The 17,784-nt window shown below is 41.1% G+C and overlaps 2 protein-coding genes and 1 long non-coding RNA gene across 4 annotated transcripts in view; all 3 read right to left on the bottom strand.

Annotated features, from left to right (window-relative positions):
* LOC138363025 (uncharacterized) overlaps positions 1-17,784 on the bottom strand; it is a 439,332-nt gene that overhangs the window by 37,251 nt on the left and 384,297 nt on the right. The gene's annotated exons all lie outside the window — the stretch shown is intronic.
* The window catches only part of LOC123745994 (uncharacterized), a 153,173-nt gene that overhangs the window by 37,251 nt on the left and 98,138 nt on the right, over positions 1-17,784 (bottom strand). Inside the window, exon 1 of one of the 2 annotated variants that reach the window (XM_069321780.1) lies at positions 15,465-15,590. The exons of the other annotated variant lie outside the window; for it this stretch is intronic. Within the exon in view, the coding sequence (XP_069177881.1) occupies positions 15,465-15,546 (82 nt within the window). The 5' untranslated portion in view covers positions 15,547-15,590. Of the gene's footprint in view, positions 1-15,464; positions 15,591-17,784 lie in introns of those variants that run through there. 2 annotated transcript variants of the gene reach the window in all.
* LOC138363024 (uncharacterized) overlaps positions 1-17,784 on the bottom strand; it is a 49,231-nt gene that overhangs the window by 17,349 nt on the left and 14,098 nt on the right. Inside the window, exon 5 of the mRNA XM_069321791.1 lies at positions 15,581-16,480. Within this exon, the coding sequence (XP_069177892.1) occupies positions 16,474-16,480 (7 nt within the window). The 3' untranslated portion in view covers positions 15,581-16,473. The remainder of the gene's footprint in view (positions 1-15,580; positions 16,481-17,784) is intronic.

Raw genomic sequence — 17,784 nt, 5'->3', positions numbered from 1 at the left:
TAACTCATGCCTCTTAGTTCTGGGACTAGCCTAGTGGCATATCTTTGAACTTTTTCAAGCTTCGCCTTGTGCTTGACAAGGTACGGGGAATGAGTGGTGTGGGGAATGAGTGGTGTGGGGAATGAGTGGTGTGGGGAATGAGTGGTGTGGGGAATGGGTGGTATGGGGAATGGGTGGTATGGGGAATGGGTGGTATGGGGAATGGGTGGTATGGGTGGTGTGGGGAATGGGTGGTGTGGGGGAATGAATGGTGTGGGGGAATGAATAGTGTGGGTGGTGTGGGTAATGAATGGTGTGAGTGGTGTGGGGAAGGAGTGACGCGGGCGGGATGGATCACGTACCCAGCCTCCTACAACGAACTAATAATAACAATGGGGTCGAAAGTACAAATGTCGTGATGGGCCGCCAGAAAGTGGAATATTGAAGTACTGAATTGGGACAAACCTGAAAAGTTTTTCATTTATGTTGCAAATATAACCAAACCTAACCATCCTAAGCCTAATGGACCCTATACGAGGCCTAACATAGCACTATACCAGGCCTAGGAATATTTAAGTTTGGGTTTGGCTTTATTTTCTCCGAACTCTATAAAGAAAATAGTACAAAAAGTGGCTTACTGAGGCTCCATTACTACATTTTGGTACGATCGACCACTTAATTACAACAAAAGTATTACCAAACAGGAGGATGGACTGCATGAATAGTGGATGTGTGCGTGGGGTGGGTGTGGATAGCATGGTAGGATTTGAGTGGAGGTACTGGGACTTACGGACATAAATTGGTCATACAGAAGGTGGGAACATTTACACAAACTGTGGTGGAGGGCGAGGGGGAGTAGGGGGCGAGGAGTGGGTCGGGGCTGGGGAATGAGAACAGCGTGACGGAAGGTACACGTCAGTTTAGGAGGAGTATTGATAATCAATGTGTCGTTTAGTGTCAAGGTTGGGCGTGAACACAAGGAGGGCGTTGATGCGGGCATAATTGTACACACACCCCTTGGGAGGTTGTAGTCCCAATGACCAGGGGTTCGATTCCCGGAGGAGCTGGAAACAAATGGACAGTTTCTTTCACCCCTGATGCACCTATTCACCTAGCAGTAAATAGGTACCTGGGAGTTAGACAGCTGCTACGGTTCTGCTGCCTGGGGATGTGCGCGCGCGCGTGTGTAGTAGATATAATATAGGAAAAATAATTGGTTAGAAAGGCGGGGTCCAAGAGCTAATAGCTATATTCTGCAAACACAAATAGTAAATACACCCTGGTTATGTTGTACACCCAGTACAACATAACCCAAGCGACGTGCGCCTGGAAATACACCCTGGTGCATCATCCGAATTTATTACACCAGACACATAAATAATAGACCATGGTTCGGGGAAGACCATGATAAGGAAAAGGAAAGGAAGCAAGTATATAGGGTAGAGAAGTGGGGGGGGCCTAATAGGAGAGGGGGAGGGATACGTAAAGGGGGGTTTGTTGGAGAGGGTTACTTCATGAGTAGCGTCTCAAATGTCCTGGTGAGTACACCCGCGTCAGTGCCTGCAAGCCTTCGTAGGGTTTACCGTGTCCTCACCGTATCTCACCCAGCCCACAGTGCCCCACATTATCTCACATCATCCGTTGCCACGCCGGATTTCACAGTTGCCTTATAACAATGAGAGCCGTGCGCGGTCACACTAATGTGTGTTCTCCTCTGATGAATTATGTAGTAGCCTCCCTCCCCCCACCTCTCCTACTCAAGACTCCTTGCTGACTAGCTATCACTCCCTGGCACTAGGCATTAATCCCATTGCCGGAACCGGAAGATTATTATATTCAGCGCTGGGATGAAGGTTAATTACACATATCCTAGTACTTTCTGTAGAGGTCTATTGGTAGAGGTTGGTATTTCATTTTAATTTAGAGATTAGCGAGATGTCTTGTAGGTTTTCCTATGCAGTACCTCTCTCTCTCTAGCTAGATGCCTCCGACATTCCGTCAGATGAGGATCACAGGAGGGAAGGACGCCACACGTGTTGCTAAGCCTACTGCGCCACGAACACCCTCCATTAGATGACGATAAGTTAGGGATGTGCCGAAGACTGGTGGTATTACTTCATAATATGGTCTGGTAATATGAGGAAAGTCTAAAGTGCAAATGTGAATTGTATATCTGCTATTTGTCTGCAGGTTGACTTCACTAATGTTGTTTTATGTTGATGAGGGATAGTGTGGGTTTCTTGCTATCAGAAGCGAGTAGATTAGGGGTAACCAGTCCCCCTTTTACCCCCCTTAACTTACAGCAGTGTGAGTGGACCGTGGGGCAGGCCTTATATGTTATCTTAAGGTTATCTTGAGATGATTTCGGGGCTTTTTTAGTGTCCCCGCGGCCCGGTCCTCGACCAGGCCTCCACCCCCAGGAAGCAGCCCGTGACAGCTGACTAACACCCAGGTACCTATTTAACTGCTAGGTAACAGGAGCATAGGGTGAAAGAAACTCTGCCCAATGTTTCTCGCCGGCGCCTGGGATCGAACCCAGAACCACAGGATCACAAGTACAGTGTGCTGTCCGCTCGGCCGACCGGCTCCTGCCCGTTCCCCACCAAAACACGCCCACCCACACCCTCTCCCCGTCCACATGCCCACCCACACCTCTCTCCGCCCGCACATCACCGCTCACACCAGCTCCCAAGTCAGCAAGTGGACAACCCGCCTGCTTCCGTAACTCACTTCCTTCCACTCTTTTTAATCTTTCTCCTTCACGGTTATGTCCAATTATTTTGGCTCTTGTATCTGTCCAGTCAATTTTCAAAATTTACAATGTTTTCGAACTAATAATTACCTGTTTATTGATATTTGGAATCTAAACTGATCGATTGTGAATGCATTTACTTCTGTATTGATCCGATATTTTCCGCACTTTATTTCCTTATTTATGCCTATCATCCATTTTCACATTTGTTGTTATCCCTTATTATAAGACTCCAGATAAAATGTAACTTCAATGCTTTTTTAAATTATGCTTTGGGTCAATATTTGCATCACCCTTTATATAAGAATGTGCACTTTGTATACAAGACGCAAACTGTACAACATAACCCAAGCGAGGTCTATTGATACTTTATATTTATATCTCTTTACATGTCAAATAACCTTGAAACAAATAAAGACAAGAATCAAGACGATCCAAGAGGATATAGAAAAAGTTAAGAGAACGGTAATGGTGGACAGCACCACACTTGAGCATTACGCAATAATAAACAAGAATTCGTCCTTCACTTATGGTAGGGGACAATCTATATGGAGGACTCAGTTCTGGCAATATGGTGCTGTCAGTGAAAAAGATAAGGAGTGAAAATTATGTAGCATGCCGCACGCCCACACCTTAGATCACTATGTATTAGTGTGTAGTATGCCACACGCTAGATCACTATTAGGGTGTAAATTGCTTGATAACTACAGAAATATGGAAATTTGCAGCGTAACAAAATTGTTCGGATGTGTGATAATGGAATGATAAGAGAATTCTTTGGAGGTACAAACACTGCCCCAAGAGTGTAAAGTCTAGTAATGCAGTCTGTAACAAATATTATGTGATGACTATTGGAATATAAACTGTAAAATTGTACTATTTCACTAGTGTGTGGATTTGTGAGCTCCTTGAGGGACCGGAAATAGACGAGGGTAGAAATAGCCTAAGCTACTACAGTATAACCTTTTGAGATGTATTTTATTTGAAATAGATGATGGTAGAAACAGCCTAAGCTACTACAGTATATCCTTTTGAGATGTATTTTATTATCTCAATAAACTTGAACTGAACAGAGGCTTCAAGTGAAAGGAAACGTGGCCATGTTTCCGTCCCACCTACGGACTGAGCCTAGGTCCTACGAGGCTCAGTAGATATTGTGATACAGTACATCACAATATACGATACGTTTTCTGTATAAACAATATACTGTATACACAATATATGATATGGCCCTTGTGGATTCTTTAATTTGATGCATCACGTTATTGTGATTTGTGTGTGTAATGAAGTAAGGGCGAAGAGGTAGAATGACTTATTGACAGATCTCGGGTGCATGAGGAAATTGTGTAAAACCCTGGTTTGTGTCTAGGAGAGACTGCAGGATCCATGTGAGATCAGTAGAACTCCCGGTTGCAATTCTTTTAACCATGAATTAAACCCGGCGTAGTCGATAAAGGCGCGTCTGGGATCCTCTCGGACGTAGGTTCGAACCCTCATCACGGCCCTTGTGGATTTGTTCATGTGATACAGTACTTACCTGTATAGGAATGTAATATAACGCTTTGGAACTACTGACGGTTTCGGCATCCACCCCCTCACTTAAATTGTTCCAACACACTCCCACTGTCAAGGAAAGTGACTGTTCTCCCATTTCTTCGGTATCTTTCTTTACTTGGTTTAAATCTATGACCTCTTGATCTTGAAGTTCCAGGTCTCAGGAATTCTTCCCTATCAATTTTTGTCGATTCCCATTATTGCAATATTTTGCAAGTAGTGATCTTATCGCCTCTTTCCCTGCTATCTTCTAGTTTTGGCATATTTACTCTAAACTCTCCTCCTAACTCTTGTCTTTCAGTTCTGCGAGCCATCTAGTTGCATGTCTGAACCTTTTCCAGTTTACTGATGTGCTGCTTAAGATATGTGCAGCACATAACCGCTACATATTGCAGCTTTGGTGTGAGAGCATGCAGGAGGCCCCCCCCCCATGCCGGGTACGCTGCTAGTCATGTATTATGAGAATCATTACAATCAGTAACCAAGCAATGGCTTTGTCAACCTTACAACAAAGATCATCCACAGCAACACAAAACACAAGTGTGTGTGTGTGTTTTAATTATATATACATTTTTGTTACACAAAAAAGAGTTACTACCTCTGGCGCAATTGTAAGGACAAGCGCACGCACGAGCACGCACGAACACGCGCGCACACACACACACACACACACACACACACACACACACACACACACACACACACACACACACGCACGCGCGAACAAAATAGTGGGAGCCATGCAGGGCTTAGTGATGCATGTCTCGTCACACAACCACTTCCATTCCACACCACATAACATCGTTTTTCAGGCAATAAACGGTCCTTGACCTGTGTGCGCGCGCGCAGAAGGGCCTTGCCATTGTCCTGGGTTACAAGCAACGATATACACTGATCGATATATACTGTACTGCAGATGAATGTTATTTGATCTTCGGTGTTAAGGGACGGTTCTTGCCATTGTTCTCTAAAGTGACGGTGGTGGTTCCTGCACTCGTCACTGGTACACAAGCTAGGGCTTTGCCTCTACCCTCAGTATGAAGACAGTCCTTTTACTCCGAGTAGACGTGCTATAGACGCAAGAAGAGAACAATGTCTGGACATCAGACGTCCAACGTTTGTTCAATATCCTCCCGACAAGCATAAGAAATATTGCAGGAACAAAATTGGAAGTCTTTAAGAAAAAGTTGGATAGTTTTGTGTAAATGCCAAACGAACCGGTGTGTAGTGGATACTGTATGAGGGCCTGCGGACCGCTGCAAGCAAGATCCTGTTGGACCAAGCTATGACAAGCAAAACCTGGCCCCAGGCGTGGCTTGGGGAATAAAACCTCAAGAGATCTTCATTCAGGAACATATCTAACAGTCTTATGATCAAGCAACTTTATAGAGATGATAATATACATCCCACAGAGTAAACTTGGGCCAAAAACAGTCATAAGAGTTGCTCGGAGCCTGGAAACAGACCTACTCTAACCATGGTGAGCACGTCGCTAGGTTAACAATGTTAACTGAGAACCAATTTGTGATAATACTATAATAGGATGGGTGACCACCTGGACACACCCTCAAACCCTTGGCTATGTTGCAACTTCAACAAGCCAATTACGGCATGCCATTTTTTTCCAGAAAAACTTACAACCTGAGGCTACGGCATCAAAGGGGAAGTTCAATTGTACAGGAAAAAATGAGCCCATCAGTATATGCACCAAGCAAGACGCCATATTACTTCAAAACTCGTAATGCAAAAAAAAATATATATATATAAAATGGACAGGAACTCGATAGCCTAAATACACCTCAAAACGACTATATAAATTAAACACAGTTGCCTCCATACCCAGCGGACCCTGAGCACACAGTACAGCTGCTCGCTAGCCTAGTGGCGCGTGGTGTCAATGACATTCTCAACGCTCTCGCACAAAAAAAAGGGGGCTCATTCATGACATCATCGCCGGTTATGGAGCAAACGTGGAAGACTTAAACCCCTACCAATTAAAAACGAATATAAACTTCTTGGTAAGGTCGAGGAGCAAACTCACTATACTGTACATTGTTTTCTTCAAGAAAATAATGCACAGTACAGTGGGTTGTACGTACAGTTAGTTTTAATTTTCGGAAGGTCTACGTAACAATATGAAAACTGCCATTAAAAACAAATTTACCTGAGGGCCACTAACCCTAGTGGCCTTGACCATGCCAGGAAGCCAGCGGCTTGTCGAAGGTCCCCAAACTGCCATTATGATCTTCCATGGGTTAATAACCCTGTGGGGTGAAAATCATCTCCTGTTCTCAGTCCTACATTGTGGCTTGTTGAGCTTTAAACCGTTGCTCCTTGTTTGGGTTAAATCTGACCTGAAGAAAATATCCGGATCAACATCCTCTAACTTGTTCAGTATTTTAAAAGTTTCAATGAGATCCGCCCTGTCATGCCTGGTTTTCAGTGTTGATAGCCCTGTGACCTTCAAGCGTTCCTAATACGAGATGACAGCTCTGGAACGACTTTTGTTGCCCAATGTTGCACCTTCTCCAGAGCAGCTATGTCCTTCTGGAAATGAGGTCTCCATGCTTAGATACAGTAATCCAAATGGGGGCGCACCAGAGATTTATACAATTGAACCATTACCTTCTTTTCCTTGCAGTCAAAAGTACACTTGATTATCCCAAGAGTTTGGTTAGCTTTTCTGACTGCTGCACTCATTTATTGCTCAACTTTTAATGAGTGGTGGATTTTGACTCCAATGTCCTTTTCTTCGTCAATCTTCTGTAATGTAATACTATTAATTTGGTATTCATGGCGTGGGTTATGCCCCCACATGCATGGTCTGGCATTTGTCAATATTAAAAAGCATTTGCCAGTCTTTTGACCATTTGCGGAGTTTATGTAGAATACTCAAATCAAGTCCCCCCAAACTCATTTCCTCAAACCGAAATTCATTCCCATTTCAACACGGTAAGGTAAGGTAAGGTTAGGTAAGGTAATTATCAAAAGAAGGCACCAAACCGGGAAGGCTATGTAGCACCATCAAAGTGCGAAATAATCAGAGGGCGCTAAATATCACCAAGAATGCCAATACGAGAACAAAAACGCATAAGGCGAACGATATCAAAAGTATCCAATTCACCTAGAATTCTATCGAGGGACAAGTGACCGCGAGAGACGGTCGGAAAGCCAGACACACGCACGTCCTGGAAGTCAGGACATTCAACAAGGATATACACAACTGTAAGAGGGACAACGCAATGTGGACAGTAAGGAGCAATGTGGACAGTAAGGAGCAAGGCGGCGCTCCATTAAGTGACCGTGGGTTAAGCAAGTAAGTCCAACCCGCAGCCTTGCCAAAGCAATTTCCCACCGCCGGTTACGGTGGTAGGAGGAAGGCCACGGGGGACACACTACGTTTGAGTACGCAGCTTGTTACTAACTACAGAGGACCAACAACCCTGCCAACGGGCAAGGATGGAGGAATGAATAACAGGATAAAAGTCGGAATAAGGAATACCTTTATGGGAGATGGGACAAGAACGGATAGCTTCCTTAGCAGCAGCATCCATATGCTCATTGAAAGAAACACCAATATGGCTGGGAACCCAGCAAAACTCTACTCATTTAATTTCAACACGGTAAACCTTACCCACATCTCAACAATTTCCCCACCTCGTCCAACCAATGTGGCAGCTAAACTGAGCTTTGGTGGAGACAGGATGGATTCACCATCCTACAGCGCCTCCTGATAAACTGCACACCTGACCAACCCACTAAATCCACTCGTCCGGTCTAACTGCAATCCCCCCCCCCCCCTCATTGACTGACATTATTTCCCTCCTACCCATGATAATTAATCCTTATTGAAATCAGAATCTATATTCAATATAGCATTTATAAAATATATTGGCAAGACAGTATGTAGTAATAATAACAGTAGTAGACCTAGTAATAACAGCAGTTTATTTATTTACACAAGATACATTGGGTTTGTGGGAGTACATTAACATTGATATTTTTACATTCTTGCAGTATAACGGCAATGACAACCCAGCTCTTAACATTATTCAGTTTCCACCCCAACAAGGTGCATTTCCCTCAGACCCCCCCACCCCACCCCCTCTACCCCACTACTTCGTGTGAAGGTCATTCTCTAAGTTCAGTAACCCTCCCCTCTCTCCTCCCCCCACACACCCACCTTCTAACCCACAGACGGTCACGTTTTCGGAGGGAAAAGCAAGGGTAGGAAACTCGCAGTTCTACAAGCTCCAGGGTACAGCCACTCCTGTACTCTGGGAAACTAATGACGAAACTCCCTCATTACCTGTAATCCACAGACCTGCACGTTTGAGGGGTGGGGGCAAGAAAGCAGGGGTTGATGACACTGACCCCCACAATTCCCAAGTTACATTCCCTCCCCCCCCCTCACCCACAAATCCTCACATCATGGAAGGGGGGAAACCATAGATAGGTGACAACACCCACACCAGCCCAAGGTTCTTCTACCCCATGTCCTCCTCCTTCCCACCACCGTGTGACACGCTTAACATTTGGCCACCTGTCTGCAATACATGAGCCAGGACAAGAGGTGGTGACCCCAAATACTTTTAGTAACCATAATAGCTGTTTACAGCAGTGATACATATTGTTTACAGTAGCAACAAGAGTAGCACAGTAATAATAACAATAATAATTTTCAAATACTGTATATTATTTATACAAGAAGCAAATATTGATATAACCTAACACTGATCATTACAGTATAATTATATAGTATATAAAATAAAAACTTCTATTGTGACATAATAAATAAAAACAATGCAAACAGTATCTCAAGATCTCAAGATAACCAAGTAAAGTGACAAAATTCTAACATCAGATAATATTTAGAATCATTATAACACACAAAACAAAACAATTAACTTAGTCATCTACATTTTATATCCAAGATGTGCTGTAGCCAATTCTGAAGCTTTACTTTTGGACAAATTTAGTAATATTGCTTACAGTTAGTGGTGACATACTAGTGATAATAGCAAAAGGTGGTACTGTAATAGTAATAGCATTAGCAATAATAGTATAATAATAATTGTTAATATAGAAATAATAGGCACGACAAGAGGACACGGGCGGAGAAGGCACGGCAAGAGGACACGGGCGGAGAAGGCACGGCAAGAGGACACGGGCGGAGAAGGCACGGCAAGAGGACACGGGCGGAGAAGGCACGGCAAGAGGACACGGGCGGAGAAGGCACGGCAAGAGGACACGGGCGGAGAAGGCACGGCAAGAGGACACGGGCGGAGAAGGCACGGCAAGAGGACACGGGCGGAGAAGGCACGGCAAGAGGACACGGGCGGAGAAGGCACGGCAAGAGGACACGGGCGGAGAAGGCACGGCAAGAGGACACGGGCGGAGAAGGCACGGCAAGAGGACACGGGCGGAGAAGGCACGGCAAGAGGACACGGGCGGAGAAGGCACGGCAAGAGGACACGGGCGGAGAAGGCACGGCAAGAGGACACGGGCGGAGAAGGCACGGCAAGAGGACACGGGCGGAGAAGGCACGGCAAGAGGACACGGGCGGAGAAGGCACATCAAGAGGACACGGGCGGAGAAGGCACATCAAGAGGACACGGGCGGAGAAGGCATGGCAAGAGGACACGGGCGGAGAAGACACGTCAAGACAACACGGGCGGAGAAGACACGTCAAGAGGACAAGTGGAAACTGGAAATGCAACTAAGTCGAAAAGCTAAGGAAATACTGCACAGTACTCATACCAGTAAGTGTGATTAATAACTGGCATACACTGAAAAACGTTGTGGAACCTGCCTCCAGATTCAATAAAGAATCTGAACATCAGAATAGTTAAATTATAACAGGTAGAACAAGACTAGTAGATAGGGCATAAATATATTTATACTTGTCCTCATTTTCCCATCGACACTAAAAGGATAAGTAATAACCGATAGGCAAGTACAGTAGTAAGAATACTGAAGTGATTGATGTGAGAATTGGCAAGGCTTGAATTGTAACTTCTACAATGATTTTATGTAGCTAATTATATATATTACATAGTTTGGTTACTAATAGTAACTAATTACAGTACTTGGTTACTAATAGTAACCAAGGCACCCTGTGTATGTATATATACATTGGCATATTAGTACATCCACTAATATTCATTAGTACATGCCACACCTGACATAATAGAACATTAGAAAAATATTAATTAAAAAAATTGGAGTGCATTCTTTCACTCTTTGCCATCTCTAGAATGCACTATTTGTTAACTATTGTATTTGGTTGCTGCTCTATTAGACAAGGCCCTGCTGTTCCCAGTGACACGACTATGCCCATCCAGAGCATGTCAACGTGAAGCAATAGCGACTTCAAATGCACCTTTTGGATCATACTGAGACAAGGTAAAGACACTGGATAATGCTTGATCCAGCCTTGAATGACCTCGGCATAACTCTTTCATCAACTGTACACAAAATCCATCCAGGCGCTACTTGGCATCAAAGAGTTGTGTTCTGCTAATTACTAGTTGGCCCAATTGGCAACTAGCCTACCCCAACCATGTCTTCTGGGAAGACCGATTTAGGTTAGGACACGCTGATACGAGCAGTCCCTGAAGGGTTGTTTAAAAGGGTTGAGTGTATAGTAGATGAATGAGCCTTTTGGAGACAATTACTGTCTGTATTGACTATTCTCCATTTTCCTTAAGGCATGATCCAAAAGGAAAGTTTGAAAGATTACTACTGCACCTGGGTGAAATGTCAACCTGCCCCAACTCGGCATAATTCTGTTAGTGGAATCAGTAGGACCTTCCTTAAGGGAGCAACCGAATTGCTCAGAAGCCTTAAACTTACTCAAAAGCCATACTTTAACCATATAACTTAACCTCAACTTTAGTTTTAATTTACACAAGGAATGCATCACTTTCACAAACCGAAATATATCATACTTAAAATCAAATGAAAACTAAAAATTGAGCACCATTTCTAACAAAATTTACAGTTATGCAATGGAATTTATAAATACTGTAATAAAACACAGAGGCTGCAAAATACTATGATTAAATTAAACTGTCCTCAATTTATCTGTACCATACAGTACAAATATAAATTAACATACTATACATTTTTTCAATGTTAGTCTTACTGACTACACTGACCATCCTCAAGGGTTCCATCCTTGAGGGACAGTAATGTGACCCTGGGGGGACCTCGATATAAGCCTACCAGGTACTGTATGTATATATAGTACTGGCTGCCTGTTCCTTGATAATACAATAAATTATTATTATCATTGAAAAATTAAATTTCAGCTCTGTGGAACAAGTTACCAAGTAACATTATAGAAGCAAAATCACTTGAACATTTTATGCAAATGCATTGCAAATGTATGGCCACATCCAAGGTAGAAAATACAAAAAATATATAAAAAGCAAATACTGAAGGTTAGTTAAGTAATAGTACCATATAGAATAAAAGTGGAATCGGATGGATATAAGGAAGAGATGCCTCACATGGCCTAACATGCCTTCTGCAGATTCTATTTTTCATGTTTTTTTATTATATATATATATATATATATATATATATATATATATATATATATATATATATATATATATATATATATATATATATATATATATATATATATACATATATATACATATATATATACATATATATATATATATATATATATACATATATATACATATATATATACATATATATATATATATATATATATATATATATACATATACATATACATATATATATATATATATATACATATACATATACATATATATATATATATATACATATACATATACATATATATATATATATACATATACATATACATATATATATATATATATACATATATATATATATATATATATATACATATATATACAGTATATATATACAGTATATATATATATATAGGCGGAGGGCTGTGGCCCTCCGCCTTGCTGCCCCAATCCACACCAGATATAGGTGTATTTGCGGCGAGGTGGTGGCCGACAGGTACGGCCACCATGACCTACTCTGCCAAAGCACAGGGGGATGACACTCGAGGCACAGTGAAGTTAACGACATCATCAAGAGGAGCCTCACCACAGCTGGATGCCCAGCTGAAAGAGAGCCCCGTTACCTAACGTCTCTTAACTCTGATGCTCTTATTGGTTGCCCAGATGGTATCACAGTGAACTCCTGGAAGAACGGCAAGCAGTTGGTGTGGGACTACACGTGCGTATCAACCCTGGCTAACACCTACATTGACCTCAGTGTTGCACAACCAGGTGGCGCTGCCACCCACAGGGAAGCTGCCAAATCCCGTAAGTACAGAGAACTGGATCACCACTACAATTTTGTCCCCATTGCTTCTGAGACACTCAGCGCCTGGGGTAAAAGTGCTACCAGTTTTTTGAAGGAACTGGGTTCTAAGCTCATTGAAACAACAAGGGACCCTAGAGCTGCCAGCTTTCTTTTCCAGCACCTCAGCGTGGCGATACAGAGGGGAAATGCACACTGCATTTAGGGATCCTGCCCGCCATCTGAGGAGCTGGAGGAACTCAACAACTTATGATAACCATCTTTGCACACTATATGTAACTCTTTTTTTTGTAACAAAGTTCAAATAAAACAAATATAAAAGTGTACATACAAAAGAATGGGGGTGTAGAAGATAATATTAGTGTTCAGTGAGAAACTACAAGGTCTTCTCTGAATACTTTTTATTTTCTTCTCCGAGGCTATGGGTCCCCACATTGGCACCAGAGGTGGTACCCTCACAACCTATTATATATATATATATATATATATATATATATATATATATATACACATACACATATAGACTTAACTATATAGTATACAGTATTATCAAGCTTCAAAGCTAGTCTATGCCTAATTTTGATGTACAGTACTTGCAATATATGTTAAGATGTTGAAAACTGTATTAAGCTATGCTAAGACATTCATATACTGTACACTTCAAATACTATACAATTAAATTTTCACCTTATTGAATAAGTTGTAATCTCAAATTAATGTATGCTAGTCAATATGTGGGCCTGGATGTTGATTTACTTTGGGCCTGGATTTTATTTCCTTTTTATACACAAGAAGGTACAATGGTTGTAAAAGTACACTGGTGATTAAGTGGTACATTCCTGCAAAGCCACTAACATGTACAGCATTTTGAGCAAGTCTGAAAGTTAAATACTGAATCTGCAGTGAAATTAAACTTGGTAAAACAGTCAATTGTGAATAAAAATGAGAGCAATAATAGGTATATACAGTAGTAACAATTTGGATTCACACAAGTGTATGTGCCTTTTATAACGGAAAATTGTATAAAATACATCAATTGCCTATACAGTATTTAATATCAAATAAAAAAAATACAAACATAGCTACAGTATGTACATGTACAGTACTGTAATAGTAAAACCATGAGTAGGCCTACTTTGAAGTTAGTTTTTTTAATTATTAGGTTTAGAAAGTTGAAATGTAACAGTTTCTAGGCAAAATGGATTTCCTTATCTAATTTCCTAAACAAACAATGAAGTATTACAAAGTAAACAAAACTCATTAACAGATAACCCCAATTAAGATATAAAGAGCATAATTAAATATAAATATATCAGCTACTTTACTGATAATATGTCAGTTCTCTTCTGTAATTCATATACAGATTTTTTCTATATGAAGAATAACGAAACGTGAACTAATTTTCTACCTGCAAAACTACAAGTCAGAGTACATTAATGGACAGAACATTAATTCATAAAATAAAGTAAAAATGTAGAATTACGCCAAATTTACTTCACATTTACAAATATACAAAACACGTTTCAGGTGATGGCAACCAATTAAATAAATGGCATAAGCTTATTATTCATTCTTAATTACCCTACACTTGTATGAGGCGGCGCCGGCGCCATCCACTGTCACACCAGCTGACAGGTACGCAAATACGCTATGACGTCTAGCACACTAATAGCGCCTAATTCCCAACATTTCTAATCCACTAGGTTAGATTAGGTGAGAATGATCTAGCTCGAGTATACAACAGATGCTTTTTTCACTCATAGGGTTATAAACCAATGGAACCGCCTACCCGGCGATGCCGTAAATACGAAAACTGCTGAATTTGTAAAAACCCAGCTCGATAACATAATCAAGAGAAATAAGAGGACATCTGCTAACCCGCCGGCTTCCTGTCCTCGTCGAGGCTACTAGAGATATAAGGACCCTCAGGTAAACTCGGGTAAACTTACGTCCATACATCCCAAACTAATTATCCCGGAATTAATTGCCCCATGCCTGGGGAAACACCACCAACGGCGACAAGCTGGCTATTATAGTTATAAATACCACATACTGTATATACATATGCCGTTTTGATATTTTATACATTTATTTTAAATATGGAGTTTCATTTATTACGTATATTGAGTATTGCAAAGATAAAAACTATAATACAAAATAAATGGGGGTCATAGTGAATAGACAAATGGGTTTTTGAGTTCTAATCGCATTATATTTATTTCTTTTAGTGGAACTGTTCACCTACCCTTGTGCTCCAAGTTAATAGATCGTCTCAAAAGGGTCTCTAGTGTAAAATATCGAACCACAGGAAGCAGCGCTCCTGTACCAGAACTACCACCTGCTGCAGGATTGATTTTTTGGGTACTTTTTGTCGACGTGTCTCGAGTCGTCTGCCGCACTTAATACGCAAAACTGGTGTGTATGCATCGGACATACGTATATGCAAATATATATCATGGTGTGTGAATATATATATACTGTGGTTAGCGCCATACGCATTGCGTAAGTTGAGGTGTGCGCGCGAGAGGCGAGGCAGACACCACCTGCGCCTACACCAGGAGGGCGTGGCAGCCTGACGCAGGTGCTGGTGCTAAAATCTGCTTCAGGGGGCCCCATCGCCTATGGGGTCCATCTTCACCCCACACACACTCTCTTCTCACGACTAAAAATATCAAGCGAATAATATTGACAAGGTAGTACTGCCAACCTAGTGTCTGTATTAACCATGACTGAAGAGATTCAATTGCGTTTAGCTTAATTTGTGTACGTTTCTTGGTTCAACTTATTTAAAACCGGCGTTTTGAAAGGTTAAAGAAAAAAAAAGTATACACACCCCCTGCTACCTTCCCGTCCCAGGGCACCGGGTCCCAGACAGCAGGAGGCCCTGTAGCCGCAGCAGCACAAGCCCTCGTCATGCCCCCTTAACAACACACCTACAGGAACACTCACCTGCAGCCACCACCACAGGTGCAGGAGAAGACACTGTGCGAACGTGAGTGTGTGTGTGTGAAGTCAAGACCAACTGTTGCTGAAGATGCGTGCGGCCAACACCGTGAATGGAAGGGGACTGCCAGCCAGGATCCCAACCCTGGGACCCGACGCCACACACCTCAACTGCCAACACCCACTTTATACCCCAAAACTCTAAATGAAACTATGCTCTATTATCCCCCTAACCATCAAGTTTCATACGCTCTGGTCTATATAATCTATACTACGATTGATGATGTCAATTCGCTATTTCGCAGGAATACACAGCATCGTTGGCAACTGAAGCACGCCTACGCAAGCGTAAATAATTATTTGCTGGCGTTCGTCTTATTTTATATTGTTGCATTGAGCTAAAATATACTTTCTGATTGCTTATAGTGTTTAGTTATTTTTTCTTATTATTTTTAATGTACTAAATTAATTAAAACAAAAATAGACGTGATATTTCCTATAGACATTTCGGTGTCTATAATAATACTTTTCATTCAGCAGTTATCAAAACAACAAGAACGGCAGGGAATTACAAACGTTGGGAGTCATGTGACCAGTAACCAGACGGGATGATATTTCTGCGCCCTCACTCACTCATTGTACTCTAAACCTCTAGTGCACCGATCGAAGTACTGGGGCGCCAGGTGCTGTGCATGTTGTCTGCTGTGCATCCTGTGCAGGGTGGCCTGAGTACCTCGCACTCTTACACTCACCATTGCTGGGTCTAGCTAGTGCTTAGATGGGTCGCCATCTAGACTTATGGGGTCAGGCTAACCACTGCAAGGTCTGACTAGTGGCTGGATGGGTCGACACGATGGAAGACGTCTTTGCACAGTCACGTTAATCACCGCTGGGTCTGGCTAGTGGCTGGATGGGGCACCAAGAATAAAACAATACATCTTTGTTCCTTAGTTTTGATTTTTGTCTGGGATGAAACTATATGTGCAGGTTGGTAATGTATTAAGCTACAGTGCCACGTGTGGCCTTAATATAACAAACTTGCAAGGATGCAACTTAGCAAGTCAAATATACCAGTCTTGTGGAATATAACTAAACCATTGTACCTTCTTGCGAATACATTATTATTATTATTCTCTGTGATATTGACTAATTCTCTGTAACTTCTTTACTTCCATCTATATGACAGTATTTTAGCGAGAACTGCAACACAATTTAAATTAATAGACCTGAGACGAAGTCAAATTCACTTCGAATATATATATATATATATATATATATATATATATATATATATATATATATATATATATATATATATATATATATATATATATATATGTCGTACCTAGTAGCCAGAACGCACTTCTCAGCCTACTATGCAAGGCCCAATTTGCCTAATAAGCCAAGTTTTCATGAATTAATTGTTTTTCCACTATCTAACCTACCTAACCTAACCTAACCTAACTTTTTCGGCTACCTAACCCAACCTAACCTATAGAGATAGGTTAGGTTAGGTTAGGTAGGGTTGGTTAGGTTAGGTCATATATCTACGTTAATTTTAACTCCAATAAAAAAAAATTGACCTCATACATAATGAAATGGGTAGCTTTATCATTTCATAAGAAAAAAAATTGAGAAAATATATTAATTCAGGAAAACTTGGCTTATTAGGCAAATCAGGCCTTGCATAGTAGGCTGAGAAGTGCGTTCTGGCTACTAGGTACGACATATATATATATATATATATATATATATATATATATATATATATATATATATATATATATGTCGTACCTAGTAGCCAGAACGCACTTCTCAGCCTACTATGCAAGGCTCAATTTGCCTAATAAGCCAAGTTTTCATGAATGAATGGTTTTTCGTCTACCTAACCTAATATATAATATATATATATATTACCATAATATATATACCATAATATATATATATATATATATATATATATATATATATATATATATATATATATATATATATATATATATATATATAGATATTCGAAGTGAATTTGACTTCGTATATATTTTTTCTAATTTTTTTCTTATGCCATGATAAAGCTACCCATTTCATTATGTATGAGGTCAATTTTTTTTTATTGGAGGTAAAATTAACGTAGATATATGACCGAACCTAACCAACCCTACCTAACCTAACCTATGGTTAGGTTAGGTAGGTTAGGTAGACGAAAAACC

Source organism: Procambarus clarkii, chromosome 10 (genome assembly GCF_040958095.1).
Source record: "Procambarus clarkii isolate CNS0578487 chromosome 10, FALCON_Pclarkii_2.0, whole genome shotgun sequence".
Classification (NCBI taxonomy): domain Eukaryota; kingdom Metazoa; phylum Arthropoda; class Malacostraca; order Decapoda; family Cambaridae; genus Procambarus; species Procambarus clarkii.
The sequence above is the reverse complement of the archived record's forward strand: the minus strand, read 5'-3'. Positions and strand labels throughout refer to the sequence as shown.